The sequence below is a fragment of the Necator americanus genome, chromosome X (assembly GCF_031761385.1).
Source record: "Necator americanus strain Aroian chromosome X, whole genome shotgun sequence".
Taxonomy (NCBI): domain Eukaryota; kingdom Metazoa; phylum Nematoda; class Chromadorea; order Rhabditida; family Ancylostomatidae; genus Necator; species Necator americanus.
The window spans coordinates 20,460,815-20,478,873 of NC_087376.1; the positions used below are offsets into that span (position 1 = coordinate 20,460,815).

The 18,059-nt window shown below is 43.7% G+C and overlaps 6 protein-coding genes across 8 annotated transcripts; 5 read left to right on the forward strand and 1 right to left on the reverse strand.

Annotated features, from left to right (window-relative positions):
• Window positions 1-372: 372 nt before the first annotated feature.
• Window positions 373-909, forward strand: RB195_024412 (uncharacterized protein; the record flags this gene model as incomplete). The annotated part of the gene is made up of 1 exon (XM_064212177.1): window positions 373-909. The coding sequence occupies one exon, from the start codon at window positions 373-375 to the stop codon at window positions 907-909; it is 537 nt and encodes a 178-aa protein (XP_064068058.1).
• Window positions 910-5,304: 4,395 nt separating this feature from the next.
• Window positions 5,305-5,832, forward strand: RB195_024413 (uncharacterized protein; the record flags this gene model as incomplete). Its single annotated transcript, XM_064212178.1, has 1 exon — window positions 5,305-5,832. The coding sequence occupies one exon, from the start codon at window positions 5,305-5,307 to the stop codon at window positions 5,830-5,832; it is 528 nt and encodes a 175-aa protein (XP_064068059.1).
• Window positions 5,833-6,506: 674 nt separating this feature from the next.
• On the forward strand, window positions 6,507-6,938 carry RB195_024414 (uncharacterized protein; the record flags this gene model as incomplete). Its single annotated transcript, XM_013444056.2, has 1 exon — window positions 6,507-6,938. One exon carries the CDS (start codon window positions 6,507-6,509, stop codon window positions 6,936-6,938), a length of 432 nt encoding a protein of 143 aa, XP_013299510.2.
• A 435-nt stretch (window positions 6,939-7,373) lies between these two features.
• On the forward strand, window positions 7,374-9,050 carry RB195_024415 (uncharacterized protein; the record flags this gene model as incomplete). 2 transcript variants are annotated; one of them, XM_064212179.1, is made up of 4 exons in its annotated part: window positions 7,374-7,927; window positions 8,167-8,355; window positions 8,522-8,701; window positions 8,909-9,050. In XM_064212179.1, the coding sequence occupies 4 exons, from the start codon at window positions 7,374-7,376 to the stop codon at window positions 9,048-9,050; spliced, it is 1,065 nt and encodes a 354-aa protein (XP_064068060.1). The 2 variants fall into 2 exon arrangements, with proteins under 2 accessions (XP_064068060.1, XP_013299509.2); XM_013444055.2 differs by lacking the exons at window positions 8,167-8,355; window positions 8,522-8,701; window positions 8,909-9,050 and having other exon boundaries at window positions 7,374-8,015.
• Window positions 9,051-9,300: 250 nt separating this feature from the next.
• Window positions 9,301-13,894, forward strand: RB195_024416 (uncharacterized protein; the record flags this gene model as incomplete). 2 transcript variants are annotated; one of them, XM_064212180.1, is made up of 3 exons in its annotated part: window positions 9,301-9,996; window positions 12,696-12,779; window positions 13,760-13,894. In XM_064212180.1, the coding sequence occupies 3 exons, from the start codon at window positions 9,301-9,303 to the stop codon at window positions 13,892-13,894; spliced, it is 915 nt and encodes a 304-aa protein (XP_064068061.1). The 2 variants fall into 2 exon arrangements, with proteins under 2 accessions (XP_064068061.1, XP_064068062.1); XM_064212181.1 differs by lacking the exons at window positions 12,696-12,779; window positions 13,760-13,894 and having other exon boundaries at window positions 9,301-10,032.
• Window positions 13,895-17,402: 3,508 nt separating this feature from the next.
• Window positions 17,403-17,897, reverse strand: RB195_024417 (uncharacterized protein; the record flags this gene model as incomplete). Its single annotated transcript, XM_064212182.1, has 1 exon — window positions 17,403-17,897. The coding sequence occupies one exon, from the start codon at window positions 17,895-17,897 to the stop codon at window positions 17,403-17,405; it is 495 nt and encodes a 164-aa protein (XP_064068063.1).
• Between the last annotated feature and the right edge of the window lie 162 nt (window positions 17,898-18,059).

Consider the following 18,059-nt stretch of genomic DNA (forward strand, 5'->3'; position numbering starts at 1 on the left):
TCGCGCCGATGGAGTACCAGGAAAGTTCGTTCGCTTGCTTGATGACATGAATCAACGAACAACTGCTGCAGTTCGAACATCAGCCAGATGTACAACACCGTTTGAGGTGTTAACTGGAGTAAGACAAGGGACAGTGGCAGGACCCTTCCTGTTCAATTTCGACGACATTATGCGAAGAACAGTCGACCACTGTTCTGCCGACATTGTCTTAGCACCACCAGGGTGCCTTTAACTTTAACTCCTTTCTGCATTTAACTCCTTAACGAAATTCCTGTGGTCGACCCCCATCACCAGCGAAGTCAAGCTGCGAGTCTACCTATCCGCAATTCGCCCCATCATGATGTACGGACTTGGGCGGCACCATCAACGGTTATGGAGAGGCTTGACTGCACGGAACGAAAGCTGCTTAAACGGCTACTTGGCTACTTTTGGCCTAGTTTATGCCCCAGTGAAGATCTTTACGCAGAAATTGATGTGGTATACCGGCGGATGACACATAGAAGACATCAACATCTTGCACCACCACCGAAAGTGGCTAAAGTAAATCGTCTTTGCTTCTTTGGTCATATATTCAGGAGACCGGCAGATCGCCTTGTCCAACGAGTTCTGAAGAGTTCGTCGGGTTCGAGCTGGAAGAAGCCACCTGGCCGAAAACGGAAGTTCTGGACTGAGGTGGTGAAAGAGAACCTGAGGATACTCGACGTGGATAGGCTGTTCAGGCGAGACGTAAGGTTTCGCAGAATATGGAATAGCGCGAATGGATTGGTTCTGTGCAAGCTTTTGCAGAAGATCGAGAAGGACGGGCAGAGTTGTGTTCAAGGATGGCACTCCTCGGCGAAGATGCGGGTAATCGCGTTAGGCGATGACATCAGCCCGCCGATTAAGTCAAGTCAAGTAAGTCATATATAATCTTATATTCTATTTTTAAGTATTAGATTTTCTCGTCCTTTCATTTTCACAACGTCTCATTCGTTTCTTGACAAATCCGCTTTGAATTACTACCTAGTACTGCTGCAACAATGACTGCGCTGATTCCAATTTTTGCGCCGTCACCGTAGATGTGCAGCTGCAGGCGTTTTCTAGCGTTAGTGCACCAATTTTACGCCGTCGGACCCGTCTCAGCTCCTTTTCCCGCTTTCTGGCACTGGTGCACCAATTCGATGCCGTGAGGCCCGTCTTTTTGTTCTTTGATATTTTGCTCCGCACACATGCATACACACACGCGACAGACTAAGCCCGTTGTTTGAAACCACCATTTTCGTCCCTTCTATACTGCCATGACATCTAAGCATTTCTCGTCTTCGTCCTCTACAATTAACATAGAAAAGTATAATTGTGCTAAATAACCTAAACGTCATCGTCATAAGGGTATAAGTAGGAGTAAGAGCAAGTAAGATAGGATATAAAGTGTAACATATAAAGATAGGAATCCTACGTCAGATGACACAAACAGCTAGCTACTACTAAACTACTAGACTACTGCATGCGTGTATATAGTTTCCGAAGAAATCATTTGGCAAACATGAGAAGTGAGGAGTGGACGAAAGGAAGATATATTGTAGTGATTTGTCATCCAGACAACCCATCTCACCTTATTGTACTATTTTCAGGCGTTGAAACTCTATGACATCGTGAGACTCTTTCTAGCTTCCTTCAATTGGCGTATCTATATGACGCCGTGGGGTACGATCCACTACCTTCTGGTAGCCAACATGCCTTACTGTGCCGCCGGACGGGGTGCCACCCACTCCTACTGCTTTCTGGTGCAGGTACACCGATCTAAACCCCAGAAAACTGAACAATGGAGTCACTATCTGATGCTGAAAAATCCGTCCCACCAATCTTAGTAGTTCCCAGCTTGAACGCTCAATCTGACGTTGTGAGACTCGTTCCACCATCTCTGTCTGCATTCTGGCGGATCATTTCAACATCGTGAAACTCGCCTCACTGACTATTGACACCATCCCGCTTATTTGAAGCCACAGGATTCGTCCTACCGCGACTTCAGTTTTCGAGGAAAACCACGCCCTTGACCACACCCTAAACACCGCAAAAAAAAATCAAGTATAAACGAAAAAGCGTTACACCTTTGGGCTATGAATTTTTCATTGGCTAGAGAATAATCATAAACGAAAACTCCTTGGATTTTTTTTCCTGAGTTGTGCAAGAAAAAGGTACTTAACCTTTGGAAAACTTCGGAAAAAATTACATCACCTTATCAGCAAGACGATTAGGTCTCCTCATAACGTGACCAGAAAGGCGAAAGCGGTTTTCGTGACTACTTCAGGGGGCGGGCAGGATGTTGACGTTCTCCACATGTCATCCGCTGGCACACCAAGTCCAATTCCGAGTGAAGTTCTACGTTATGGCACACCATCGGCCAGAAGTAGCTTAATAGTCGTTTAAACAGTTTTCTTTCCATGCAGTCTACCTTCTCCGCCACCGCTGACGGCACTTCCCAAATCTCCGATCTGTACACCATGAGAGGACGAATTGCGGGGAAAGGTCAAGAGTCTGCCGCTCTTACGACGATTTTTTTTTCGCCGCGCCTGCAGCTCTTATGATGCGCTTTCAAAGTCAAACGGAAAGTTACTGGTATTAGATGTTGTTTGAAGGTCTGCATAAAGTGTGCTTGTAAGTTAATATAAAATAAGGAAAGGATGAAATAGGTTTGTATAAGTGATATGCCATTTAGAAATGCGAGTGAAAATGAAATTATCTTGTTTCGACTTGTTAGGTGGAAAGCACTCATCCATTTCTGGGAATGCAAGAGACGTTTCAAAAAATGTTCCACTGATCGGTGTTATGCTATCTTCTTTACTTTTTTTCGCTTTCTAAGGATTTCTTTTTGCTTATCTAGCTGTGTAACACACTGTACACTGTACCTAAAGGTACCTAAAAGTATATCTCGAAGATAAAAAGGTAAGACTTAGGGCATGAAATGTGTTAAATCATGAGATGTGTGAAAATATATGCATGTTATTCTTTTCCCTGGAGCATTTTTTTTTTGAGGTAATTTTCACTTATGTAAAGTTACACTGGATAGAAGGACTTACTTCTTCTCTTTTATCTCCAATAATATGCGCTTAGTTTATTATATCCGTACATCAATTCGCTTCGGCATCAAAATTCGCACTATCCACCGCTTCGTCGTGGCGCGAACGTCGCGCTCAGCGTTGATTAGAGAGCATTAGGGAGGCGGGGTGTAGGTGATCTCAGGCGGTCGTGGAAGATGTATAGCTGGTGGAGCGGCAGCCGTAATTATGCGGAGGAGCGCGGTGCCGAAGGGAGGATACTGCGCTCAGCCGTTTTTCACAGGTACCTCTTGTCCCGCACCCGACGAATTGCGGGTAGGGAGACTTGCAGCTTGGCTTTGTGCGCGATAAGAGTCGACCACATGCACTTGGTTAGTGAGTTGAATGCCAAATTAGCTTCAGCGCATCTTTATTGAATATCTCTCTCGTAGTTGCCGTCGTTTTCAGCATACAGCCCATATAACAGAACTCATCCACGAGTTCGATAGCTTGAGACGTCGCAACCATTTCATATCCATGACCACTACAAGTTTTGCATTCCACCTCTATGACTCCTCCGCGTACCAATTTCCTTGCACGCTTGCCTCAAGTTGGTAGCATTCCTTCTTCAGAAAGTCGAAACAGCCACGTAAACAACTGCTTAAATAGTACCCAACAGTTTACATGATCTGATATGAAACTTATCTTTATCAGTACGATGATGTTGTTCACGTCATTTCTTGTTAAAACATCATTGTGTGATAACTGTTGGAGGAAATCAGGACGAACTCCCATACTTCGAATAATGCTTTCAAATTGTATCTATATTATATTGCTATCTAAGGAGTCTTTGAAGCTGATGGTTGAATATTCTCCAAATGTAGAACAAATGTTTTTGTATAGTATAAGAGGATTGTACCTAGTAACAGTGCGGATTGTATAGCTCCCAAGGTGTATACTCAAGTGCCTGATTGCGTTCAATAAAAGTAAAAGCATAGCTACCACGTGCAGGTCAAAGTCAAACATGTATACGCAGCCTCAAATTCGAAGGAGAAGCCGGACGTTCAGACTGGTGATATATAATAAAGTAGTCTCAGTCCGTGTGTGTGTGTGTGTGTGTGTGTGTGTGTGTGTGTGTGTGTGTGTGTGTGTGTGTGTGTGTGTGTGTGTGTGTGTGTGTGTGTGTGTGTGTGTGTGTGTGTGTGTGTGTGTGTGTGCGTGTGTGTGTGTGTGTGTGTGTGTGTGTGTGTGTGTGTGTGTGTGTGTGTGTGCGTGTGTGTGTGTGTGTGTGTGTGTGTGTGTGTGTGTATGTGTGTGTGGGTGAGAGACGAAATTCGGAAAAAGGGGGGGGGGGGGCCGGGCCACCGTCGTCGAAATGGTGTGCCGGTGTCGTAAACCTATGAAATGGGGTGCGACTGCTCCACCCGCGTCAGATTGGTGCGCCCGTGCTGTGCGTGCTGTGGTGCAGTAATATCACGCAGTAATTTTGTGCCGCAAAAGGTAAATGGGACGTTGCAACCGTTTCGTAGCCGTGGCAACTACCCGTGTTGTGTTTCATGATTCATAACATACATAACATAGAACAACTAACATTCTATCTAACATAGAACGTTATCTTTATCTGTACGAAGATGAGGTTTATGTCATTTTATGTTAACTCTCAGTTTAAGGACATTGCTGATCAGGTCGCTCGTGTTTTATCGTTTTCGTTTGTAGTGTGTTTGAAGGAGGGTTTCGTATTTGTAATGTAACATCAAATGTTTGATAATTGAACTGCAATAACCTCTACGTCGGAAGGTTCGGGAACAGAACGAGCGTGATAAAAGTCGTTAACGGCCTGCGTTTGTTTGTTTCTTATTTTTTATTTGTCGTCAGGTTGCCAGAAACCGTGTGTGTGTGTGTGCGTATGTGTGTATGTGTGTATGTGTGTATAATGTATGTGTGGTGTGCCACTCTACGTTGGAAGGTTCGGGTGCGCTTTTATCTCATAAACAGGCATGCATGATGAATAATAGTATTTTCAATTCCTTTTGTAACTGAAAGTTAAGTTTAAGACGATTCCCAGTTGATAGTTGCACTTATAACTCTTAATTGTTACCCAATATTTACTTCGACAAGAGTTCAGGCTTACACAAATCCATTGTTTGTTAGATCTTCTTTCCAAGCGTGAGATAGGTTGAGTTGTTATATTTCTGGAAAAAGTTTGCGTTAATAATAGTCTCTCACTCTACATGAACTCCTCACTGTGAATCCTTTGCTTCTTCTAGCTGCCTTTTTAGCTTTCAAGAGAATGGATACCTCTATAAATCCAGCGGCAGTTTCACGTGAACGAGGACTTCCACGCATGCATGCCAATGATGCTGAACGGCAAAGAAATCACCGCACTGTTGAAATGAGTGTTGTATGGAATGCACGCCTGAGCGCGAACGCACAAAGCCAGCGAATTCAAAGACAGAATGAAGACAGCGCAGAACGTATTCTTAGACAGTTGGAGGACCCACATCGTCACCAATTGCTGCGCCAAAATGAGAACACCGAGCAACGTTCTATTAGGCTCATGACAAGTTGGCAGCGCCTACAAACATTGTGCCAAAACGAAAGTGCTGGGAGACGATCCGAACGTCTCACAGCCAATTCGGTGCGGCAGTGCAGACGGCGCCGAGCTGGAAGTGTAGAGGAACGAAGTGAACGCCTCTTTGAAAATGCGCAGCGCCAGCAGAGGCGCAGACAAACGGAAAGCGCTGAGGAGAGAGCTGAACGTTTGCTTGAAAATTCACAACGACAGCAGAGGCACCGCCAAAGCGCTCCGAACGCTTGATTTTGAACGCATACTCCCAACGAATGCAACGTCTCAACGATAATCACGAACACCGAACCCAACGATTGCACGCCGATGTTGAGAGGCAGCGGCGTCACGCTCTACTAGAGACGATTGGTTTAGCGCTTAGAACTCGAACAGCAGAAACTGAATACTTAGGAAAAATGAATTGTAGTTGTGTAAACTGTGGAGCGCGACACTTTTCGTTCAAAGTGAAACAACAGCATCCAGGCACATTCAGCGACTGTTGCAATTATGGCCGGTTTGTCCTCGATTTACTCAATAATTTCCCTGAGCATCTCATGCAGCTTTTCTTAAGAGGTTTCACAGATCCAGAGCACAGACAGCTCCAAAAGAACTTTTTAGGTTCTTACAAGGAACTTTAACTCGGCTTTGGCGATGGCCTCAATGGGTGCACAAGCAGATGTCTCGAGAGGAGGAGGGCCGTATTGTTATCGTATTCATGGGCAAATTTATCATCGAATTGGATGTTTACATCCTAATGCAAGAAAACGACGACATTATGAGCAACTTTACATTCTTGACACCGAAATGGCGGCTCAGCAGCGCCTTGCAATTGCTCAGAAATCGAGCTGTGATTCAATCCAGACCTCGTTAGATTTCTGAGCGAGTGGTTCGCACAAAACTATCCTTATCCGCGGTCCTTCAAAAATATGAATGAAGTCAAAAGAGCTGAGGAAAAAGCAGCGATACGTGATAGTCGTCGACCAACTACTATTCGTATGGTTTGTGAAGAAAATAGGGGAAGCCATATTTCATGTTGTCAGTGTGCATTGCCTACGGCTAATGAAGTTGCAGTTGTGTATGTTGGAGAAGAAAATGATGTTCCTCTTGCCAGAAGTCTTGCAGTTTTCTTTATAGAGTCAAATGGGACTTCTTTACTAAACATCAGCGATATTGACACAAAAAGCGACCTTCTTATGTATCCGCTTCTTTTTCCGAATGAAAGAGGTGGCTGGGATACAACGAAGGGAGCCCGCATCACCCAGATGAAGTATTACTCTTACCTGTTTCCCGTTCGTGACAGTTTCAACCCGATTCTCCATTCAGGCAAATTCCTTCAGCAATTTGCAGTTGATGCTTAAAATAAAAATAAAGCGGAAGCGTTTAAACTATCATAGAACCCATCAGGTCAATCTTCGCTCTGACTCCTATAGAGGGCTGCAAGATTACATAGCTGGAAAAGACGGACCTCCAGAAAATCGCATTGTGTTGGCATCGCCACATATCGGTGGTCCAAGAGCAATGCAATTATCCCTCCAAGGCCTCATGGCTATAGTTTCTCGATATAAAAAACCCACCTGTTTTCTTACGATTACCTGTAATTCTCAATGGCGCGAGATTCAAGAGAACCTTTACCAAGGACAAGTTGCCTCTCATAGACCGGATCTAACGGCGTGCGTTTTAAATGGAAAAATAAAGGAATTATTCGATAACTTATTCAAAAGACATATGCTCGGCGGAGTAGAGCGTATTTTTTTGTCATCGAAATTTAAAAAACGGGTCTTCTGCATTGTCATATGCTGTTGATCATAAAACAAGTGTGGAATGCGCAAACAGTAGCCGACGTAGATAATGTTGTTTGTGCTGAAATATCAGACAGAGAGGGAGAACCGGAAGCATATGAGGCAGTCACCATGTATATGATGCACATAAAATGTGGTGCTGACGATCCCCAATCACCATGCATCCGTGATGAGAGATGCGCAAATCGTTTCTCCAAACAGATTCGTGAAAGCACGTCCATGGAAACTGACAGCTATCAGTGGTATAGGAGACGGAATCGCACAATCAGAATCGTTGAAATTAATGGAAGAGTATATAGTGATGAGTGGTTCGTGCCGACCAATTTGTACCTCCTCATGAAGTTTAACTGTCACGTGAATGTTAAAATTTGTGGTACAATTTCGGCGGTGAAATATCTATACAAATACATCTACAAGGGTTCCGATCGTGCGCGAATAACTATTGAAAGCGACTCTGATGGTAGTGGAAATCAGGTGGTAGACGAGATAAAACAGCATTTGAGCACTCGGTATGTCTGCTCACCTCAAGCTCTTCACAAAGTGTTTGGGTATGCTATGCAAGAAAAATCTCACACTGTGTGCAGATTGGTTGTCCATCTAACAGTATATCAGACAGTTCACTTCATCGCGAAATAAGAACAACAAGCTCTAGATGGCGCACAATCTAACTTCACGGCCCTTACCGCTTATTTTGAGCCCAACCGGTTATGTGCCAATGTCTTCGATAACGGCCTGCCGTCTGATATGAACATTGATGATGATATGAACAACTTTTTTTTATTACCAGATCTCCAGCATTCTTCATTCAAAGCACGTCATGGTTAGAAACCAAGAAGACGTGGAGGGAAAGAAATAGCACGTATGTACACGGTTTCGAAGATGAAGAAGATGAAGATGTCGAACGATACGGTCTCCGTATCTTTTTGTTAAACACCAAAAGGAAAATGTCATTCAAAGACCTGAGAACAGTAGATGGGTACACATACAAAAAATTTTCTGAAGCAGCAAATGCTTCTGGATTTCTCGATGATGACACGTACTATCGCCAGAGTATTCAGGAAGTTGCGCAGTTTCAGACAGTATCAACTTTACGTAGTTTTTTTTTATTGCTTGCTCTGCTACTGTCTGCCTTATTACATCAGCAGAAGGCTAGGAGCGGAAAAGGTAATTGCTCTCGCCTATTTCGACGTCGCCGATTGGATGTTGTTGCTTGGCAGAGATTTGACCCAAATTGTTGTGCCACCTGTGAATCAAAGATCTTCACTTCCCAATGTTCCAGTTGACTATCGCCAGCATGAAAGTGAAGGATCACGACTATATGGGTTATTGAATTCGCATCAAAAGAGTGCTGCTGATGATATCCTAGCAGCGATCGATCGCAATGACGGACGCTATTTTTTTATCGATGGTCTTGGCGGAACAACGATCTTTATAATACTATTTACAACTTGGCTGTAGGACAGCGACGTCAAGCGACGAGCGATGTAGTGTGTTGCTTGGGCATGAATCGCAGCTAACCTTCTGTTAAGTGGACGAACGGTCACTTCAACGTTCAAGCTCAACATGCTTGATGGAATTCGCACATCTTTGGTGAAACGACAACAAAAAGAAGCACGACAACCTATGGCCACTGAAATTATGATCTGGGATGAGATTTTTACGACTCCGTAGCGCGCTCTTGAAGTTGTCGGAGGTTTGCTGCGTGATATCATGCAGAGCGATGGGCCATTCGGCGGTAAGTTATTCATCATAGCAGGCAATTTCCGACACGTGTTAACCATAGTAGAGCACGGACAGCGAGAAGATTTTGTGGATTCATGCGTGACAAAATCTGTTCTGTGGTCAATTTTCAAGACTCACCGGCTTTAAGTTAAAATGAAAGCTGGACTTGAATGGGCCAATTCCCTGCTGGGCATAGGCAATGGCAACGCTAACGATGATGAAGGAAGCGTTCAAATTCTGGAAGACTTCCGGTGTCAAGGAAGCATCGTTACGGAGATTTTCGGCGAGACTATTAGTGCAAGTACGGACCTTTATGAACGGGCAATTTTCAGCTTCTACAAATATCAGTGTCAGGCAGCTGAATAATGAAGCCTTGGAACGGCTATGCACATGCGGCCCACAAGATGTGCGTGTTTACAAAAGCGTCAACGAAGCATTGTATCATGAAGGAAGCTCAGGTGAGTTGTACCCGATGGAGTATCTTAACACGTTAAAATCCATGGGAATGCCACCTCACGAGCTACGACTGAAGGAAGGCGCTACCGTCACGCTTCTTCGCAATCTTGACGTCCTCAATGGTCCCTGCAACGTGACGCGACTAAGAATAGAGACCCTCGGGAGCAATGTGTTTCGATGTCATTTCATTTGTGGGAGCCGTAAAAACCAGCTAGCTGTAATATTTAGGGTTGACAACTGGGAAAAACAACTGCCACGAAGAAGGCAGTTCCCTGTACGCCTTGCTTTCGCAATGACTATCAATAAAGCCCAGGGACAATCCTTCGACAAAGTTGGAGTGTGTCTGCCAGAAGACGTGTTTAGTCACGGACAATTATATGTGGCATTCTTCCGTGTAAGAAGTCCACCCGGATTGAAGGTCCACACACCGCATGCATCGGTGAGAAATATAGTTTGCAATGAAGTTTTGCTATGAAAAATGTTACAGCTGAGAGGCAGGTCAAAAAAAAGGTGATTAAAAATCTCACTCTTATTACTTATTTGAGTCAACAATATTATTTTTCTAGAATTACAGAAACCCTAAAAACATCAGCAAAGCGATAATTGTAAACATAATGAACGCAGTGAAATGAAGGAATTGAGGGCATTAATAGAATATCACAAAACGGTACCATGATAATAAACCTCAATGTAAAGAACTGAGTAGGTAACCTGAGTCCATTTATTATAAACATTTTACTGAACATTTAATTGGGTAACGCTCTTCCGCTCCTAAATACATCTATAAACATACTTCAAAACCATGAAGGAGGTTTTATCAGAATATTAGAAAGCTGCGGACTGTAGTGGTGTACTTCACTCTGCAGAACTATGTGGGTCACTCAAATCTTTTGCTGGACTTTTAATTAGATAAAGCTTTGCCACCCCAGACACACATGAAACCATTCTTTAAAACCATGAAGGTAGTGTTGTCAGAATATCAGGGAGATAAAAACCATAGTGATATACTTCACTGGAGGACTTCACTTGTGGACTGAAGCGCTCTGTATCAAATGTAGTCACTGTATTGAAAAAGCTCTGACCTCGTGATACATTTCACTGCATGGCATTTCCTAGGTTCTCTATAATTTTTGTTAGAACTTCTATGGAAGACGCCTTACTATTCTTAGATACATTGTGAAACGTTCTTCAAGATGAAAAGCCTGGTGTCAGTGTATCGAGAAACTCTGATCTCATGATGAATTAATTCTATCAACGAAAAAAAAAACAGGTTTCCTGTTTGTTTTAATACAATTTTCAGTGGGAAAAGCCATACCAATCTTAGATAGATCGTGAAGCTTTCTCTTATATGAAAAGAGTGGTGCTAACGTATCGAAAAGTGTACAGCATTAGTAGGCTCTCTATGACTTTTTTAGAGTTTCCATGGAAGAAGGCTTACTACTCTTAGATACTTTGTTTAGCGTTCTTAGTAGCAATTACTGATCGCATTTTGCACGAGGCAGACGGTGACCAAAACTATCTTAACGGAATGATACTGCCTAGACGTCAAGTGGTCACCATCTCTAGTTAGTGTCCGTTGGTGAGTTTGTTATGGTCATTCTCTGCGCTAGTCGTGCCATTAGGTAAATCCTACCGAAGATAATTTTCCTTTATGAAAAATTGAATTCTCATGAAAGAAGCGAGCGGCGAAACCTCGGTGAGACGAGGCCGTTTTCATTTCAGTCCACTAATTCAAAATTTCCGATCCTGTCTTTCCATTTTGTGGTCTTTCCTACTTATGCGTTAAAGTCTCCGTCAACAAATTTGTAGGACTTCTTCTTGCGGACTACCTCCTCCAGCTTCTCATAAAGCGCGACGGATTTATCGGTTGCAGACGCCGGTGAGTAGCGGTCGATGATGCTTATGGGTTTTTAGCGCAGAGAGCGAAGGCAAGGGATGGCCAAACAAGGTTACAAGATCTTTTGAGAACCAACAGAATGGACGACAGATAGATGCATAATGAAACTAATGCCGCTTAGGAACGGAATGCCTTCCACAACGGAATTTTCTTCCCGCCAATGACGAGTGTACTGTCATTCATCTGTGTTACGTCGCTCTTTCTGTTCTTGATCTCGTGTAGAGCAATCACATGAAATTTGATATGCACTGCAACTCCTAGATGGTTACAAAGGCCTACGTAGGTGGATACTGCTTGCTCCTCGCAAGAACAGTCTTAGTCGTTCGGCGATTCGTGCATGTGTCGCCTCGGTACAGAATTAGAGTCATCCTGAGCAACTTCATGTTTCATCGCCTCTCACTGGTCGCCATACTGTCCTATGAGAAGAGGATTTGCTAATTTTGATATTTTTCTACGTTCTTTAGTCCCCACCTTCTCTTGCTCGTGATGGTAGAGGAATTCATTAAATAGTAAATGTGGATCCGTTTTATTTTCTGAGGACGAGAACGCAAGTCAAACTAGGTCACCTGCAAATCGAAACAAATCAAAGACAGATGATAATAAAGATGTGCAAAAAGGCGCATTAGATTATGTCGAGAATTGATAAACAGAAACATACCCAGAGCTATATTCCGTACTTACTTCTTCCATTCTAATTGATCTCAGATATTCAGCAAGCGGACGTGAGATTCGCATTTTTAATATACTTTTTTACCTAATTATATGTATTCCTTTCAAGCTAACCCTTTGAAAGCTGGCTACGGCCAGAACGTATGCCGTCGCGAAAAACTTCAAAACACTTTGCAGGTAAGAAACTCCACAGTATAGTGTCATAGTGGCAAATGACACTTTTCAAAAAGTTGAAAAGCGCTGATTGGTGATAGATCTCGTTTACATACAACTGACTGGTGTTCAGATCTAACGAAGGAAAAAAACGCGAATATACAGTGTTTTGTTTTCTGTTGGAGAATCCCAAGAATCGAACAACAATGTCCAGTTAGTCAGTTGTAGCGATAGTAAATGTAGATAGTATATGGTGTGACCGTAGTCATATGGTATTCCTTTATTAGAAATCCTGACGCATGATATGTTAGCAGACTTTGTGATGCATCTGTTGCTCTTAAAATGAACGGAGAACTTAGTTGAGAATGTCCAAAAAAAAAGCCTTTGTTGCATGATTACTCCTCGAATGATTTGTTCAGGATCTTGTGAAAACCCATCTAATGTACGCTGTTCATGAGGAGTTTGATGTAATGCGAACGAGAATTTCAGACTTGGAGTCGGACGTAAGTCAGTTATTTTTGGTCGCCTACAATTACGTTGCATTGCTGCTTTCTGAGGCATTGTCCTTGTGCAAAGCATGACTAACTCATCAACACCAAAAAACAACCAAGAATTGAATGGGTCGTACATAGTTTGCCGACATTTGTTACAAAAAACACTATTATTATTGTGATACAATGAGGATCACTGAGGTGAAGTTCGTTATGTTCGTGTTGTTTATGAATGAAAGCCGAAACGGAGATTCTGTTGTTTCAGCAAATTGTTCACGACTTAAACGGCAGTGATTTCAAATGAATCGAAGCCACCGTATCCGATTGAATTTCGAAAAAAAGAATAACCTAAAGATGAATTATTAGTTCCCATGACATTCCCATTACTTTTTTTTTGCAAAAATAATATAAAATAATACCTAATCGTTTGATGAGCAAAAAGGTAAGATATTCGAACATGTACTATATGTTCTACAAGTAGCTTGGGATGGATTGAATTCAAACGCATAGGAACGCGGTTGCAGTTCTGTTGTTGGGGACAAGGAAAAGCAGGGAATGAGCACGTGTCAGGCACAAAAAGGGTGAGCATAGAGGCAGGTGTTTTGCTCTTACCGGGACAAACATTACTACCAGTGAAATCAAGCGCTCTTTTATTAAACGTTTTGGCGTTCCGGGCGGGTGTAGCGCAGTCGGTAAACGGTTCCGCTATGTGCACGATCGATCGGAGATTCGAATCCACCTCAGTGCCAACCAAGCCTTTCACCTCTACGGGGTTGATAGATTGGTACCACATTTGTGTGGTAGGATAAAAACACATCGGTTAGTCTCCCACAAGTCATTGCATAAGCTAATTACACGTTCGTAAACCTCAATCGATTCTGAATCGAAGTGAACGTAGTGGCTCATCCGAAGCTGACTGATTACAGACACTTTATCACACACTTTATTGGCGTTATATTCTGTCTCAGTGGTTTTTTCATCATACTTTGCAGCTTAATCTATGTATCACTCAAAAGGCTGTTTGTTTAGGGCAGGTTCATCGCACTATGAGTCGCGCCAGTCGCCTGCTCTCTGCCATGTGCTCGCTCTCTTTGCCACTTGCATGGTACACTGAGATCAATGGCTAGTCCTAAACAGAATGTCTTTCTCGTCGAGAAGATTTTGTTTACATTATTGGATTCGGGTTTCGCACACTTTAAGAACTACTGGAGGCAGTCCTAATCAATGCCAAATGCTGTCGTTGTGGATGAGGTCAAGGCATGTGATGCCATGGCATGCTCATCGTCACATCTTCATCTTCACGACTCTAAAATGGCTTCTCTCTCCTAGACCAGCATAGAGATTTCAGACCAGATGACTGTTTTGTACGGCTTCCACTTGGGATTGTTGGGAATCTTTTTGTACCAGAGATGGACAGCTGTTGGTCCCTATCTCAAGTCACTGGTTAGGGAACATAGTCTTTGTCATAACGACCGTCAATACAATTGCATGTGCGACTGCGCTCGAAGCCGCTCCGCGAATGTAGCTCTACTCGGACTGCAGAAATAAGAGGAGACAGCGAGTTTCGCATTTTTTTTACGCAAGTGCTGGCCTCACTGCACAGCTTCGCTGCTTACGCGGCTGCACCAGCCACCAGGTTTGGCCGTACAAGATTTCAGACGTGACCACTGTTCCTTGACATTTGAATGGGTGTTGTTAGACTCATGCAAAAAATTCCGGCGATGCTGTCCTCGTTTACATCAGTGGTCACTCTTCTTGAAGTCGGGATAGTGCCTGAATCTAACCAAGCTAAATTAACTAACGCACTAAATTTAAGTTTACGTCCCACTTCTCCCCCGCAGGATTTGACTAACGACTTATCGACTTTCCTGTAGAAGGATCACCTTATCTGATTAATCTGATCAATTTCTCGGACAATTCCGTGTCAAGGCGTGTTAGATGTTCTGTGTAGATGCAGTCGAATGCTCTCTTGAACTGTAAGAAGATGAGATTCAGGGTGTTTTGCCTATCGCGATTCCTCTCGGTCCAAATTAGTGGAGCATGAATGACACTGATGGTCCCAAAATTTGAGACAGAACAGCACTAAGTGGTGAACAGATGGCTAATCCCATAAATCCCGCTGTCGATGATGCATTCGATAACCTTCATGCTTCGAGAAGTTGGCAGGGATGCTCGTGGCGTAACGCTCGTAACGCTTAGAATCTAGGGGGAGTGTTGTTGACACCATTCCTCGCTGTAGTTAGCAATGGTCCCACCTCGTTTCTAACCGCTATCTCCACCGCGCCGCTTCGAGCGCAGCCGCTTACGCAACTACACCTTCACCTTCTTTCACCACCTTCCATCGCAATAACACCTTCTTCCAGTCTTTGTGAAGGTTTTTCTGTTTGCTATTAACATAGCAGTTTTCACCGTCCAGTATGACAGAGAGACTTTTCGTAGAGAAGGCATTCACCATCGTGAGTGTCGAGCACCTGTCATCGCAGCAGACTGTTCTCTTCCTGTTCCTGAGGTCACTAATTTCTTCCTCCTTTGTCTTTAGGTGATTTTGCAACTTTTCGGCTGTCGCACTGTTAAAAAAGGCGTGGTGAAGGCAATTTTCCATGGTTCTTGTTCTTCCATTGTGAGCCACTTCACTACCTCAGAAACAGTTAAGAGGTACTTGTATAATGAGCGAATACGTATTCAGTGAGTCTTCGAACGTCAACCTGTATTACCTGTGCTCCCGTTGTTCATCGATTTGCTCGAGCGGACACCAGTAATAATTCCATTTGTCCCTACCGTTCGCAAGTGTTGTCCAGTGGTATCCCTTCTCGTGAGGGACTCGAAGAGCGTCGTATTTTTCTCTGAAAGATTTTGTAAAGAGGTCTGACCATCGGGTAGGCGGTCTTCTTGCGGTGTGTTTGATGTCACGTGGTATCTAGTCGCTCACGTCTCTGGTCCAGCGATTGTCGTTGATATGCATCACGTGTCCGATCCATCTTATGTTGCTTTTCTTGGCATATATGGCAGCGTCTCTGATTTTCGATCCGTGAAGTAGGAGTGAATTTCTTTCACTTGCGTAAAGCGGGTTACTCCTAGCACCACCCTTTCAATTCCGCGTTCTATGATGCTCACCGCATTTTCTTCTTGCTTGCGACGTGTCCAGGTTTCTGAAGCATAGGTGGAAACAGGAAGGACGGTAGTATTGAATAGTTGAGCACAGAGCTGGATTTTCCTAGTCCTCTTCACTACATCCTCAATATTCTTGAATGAAGAAGAGACCGAAAGTGGCACTGAATATTTTGGGTGGCATTGCCCCGACGAACCCTTCTCTTCACGTCGATTGTGACATCATTATTCATTAGAGAGAGTAATTTTGAAGTTGCTATACAACTCATGAAGTATCTTTAGGTGTGAAGCAGAGCCCTCCATGAACGCTTCGGTCTCAACTGTATCAAACGCTTTTTTAAATTCGATGAGAGTGGGACACAACAACATCTTGTACTCTCGCGATACTTCTATGAGTTTTGAAACCGTATGTATGTGGTCAATCGTACTGAACTCTTTTCGAAACCCTGCTCACTCGCATGGCTGTCCTTCATCTAATTTTCCTTCTATCCTGTTTAGAATTACTCTTGTGAAGAGCTTGTAGACAGTAAGCAGATTGGGCGATAGTTGCCGATGTCATGTGGGTCTCTCTTCTTATACAACACCACGGTCTTGTTGGTTTTCCATTGCTTAGGGATCTTGCCTCTTCCACCCCCCTTCTCGATGCTGTTGTTCAATCTGGGTTCCGGAAAGGAACGGTTGGCCACGTTCCGACAGGAACAACGAATACTCTGCACCGCCTTTGCAGGTTATGCCAACACTTCTGCTCTTCTCTTTCTGAAGTCTTCTTTTATTGCCACTCTGCAAAGCCTTGCGAACTCGAACATAAGTTCGTGGTTGCCTACATCTTCTGCAACTCCACACTAACGTATTAGCTCTAGAGTTTCCGGAGACAGCCAACTCTTGGTGTAATGAAACTCTTCGTATTCCTCCTACAGTCATGAAGATGTTCTACAAGCCGTTCAAATTCGTCGTCGATGTTGTCTATGACGCTATCTTCCCACGCGAAGCGAAGAGCTCCCAGCCGATGATGGTTCAGGGGGTTCGCTTTGTGAACTTCGCCGCCTTTTCTCCCCTCTGTGTGAAAGAAAATCTTCTACGAAAAAGGCGTTGGTCCGATCCCGTATAGAACTTTAGCACAACAGCGACAGCCGTCAGGTAAAACCTTTTACTGACGACGATGTGGTCAATTTCATTATGATACCCTCCATCGGGTGACTCCTAAGTCTAGCGTAGAGTGGAGGGCTTCTGGAATTACGAGTTCCCATAGATGGTCTTTGTCGTCATGATGAACTCGGAAACCCTCTCTCCCTACTCATTTCATTGAACGTCGTGAGTAGCAATGTGAAGTTTTACAGCCGTTCTTCTGGAGCCTATTTTGAAATTGCCAACTATGACCTTGCAGAAGGTATGGCTTTTTCTGTAGAACTTCCTCATGTCCATATAAAAAGCTGCGACTTCTTCCTCTTCGTAGTTTAATGTTGGATCGTAAGCGACGAAGGTTGCCAAATCTGGAGTTGAACAACTTCCAGTCAATCAGTTCCCGAATCAGGTTGTTAGTTGTTCGAAAGAGTCGGTGTTCAATTCCATACTTGTGTTGACAGAAATGCCAATTCCACCAACTCCCATACCGTCGCATGTTCGTGAGAACAGTTCTTCTCCAATGTCATATACGGCGTTCAATGGCTGGCGTCGTCTCGTTTCAGTCGTTTTGTTGACGTCGTACTTAATCATCCTAGCTTGCATCATCAGATCTTCAATGGCCGCATCCGATGCAAGCGTACGGGCGTTATAAGTACAGATCGTCATCCTAGTCCTTTTCCGTTTCGGTGGTCTACACGACTCCTGTAACCCCGTCTTTCCTGGAGCTACTGTACCTGGATTTCCTCTGGAATCAGGAGACTCTTTTCTATTACTGTGTTTTGCATAAAAATTTAAAACCAGTGATACAGATACAAATAACAGATACAGTGATGTTTGTTGCCATATTCGTGTTGACGACGACACCAACTTCCACGAGCTTCTGGAGAAGAGAAGTCCCATGAGTTTTTGTTAGAATTTCCGTTCTCCCGGAGTGGACATGTGGAGCTTATTTGTTGGAGGCGACTCCAAACCGCCTTCTTGGCACCTCCCAGTCACTTGATTGCAGGCTTTTGGCCGGACCGACGTGCGGGATACAAAGATGTCATGAGTCAGTCCTGGCTC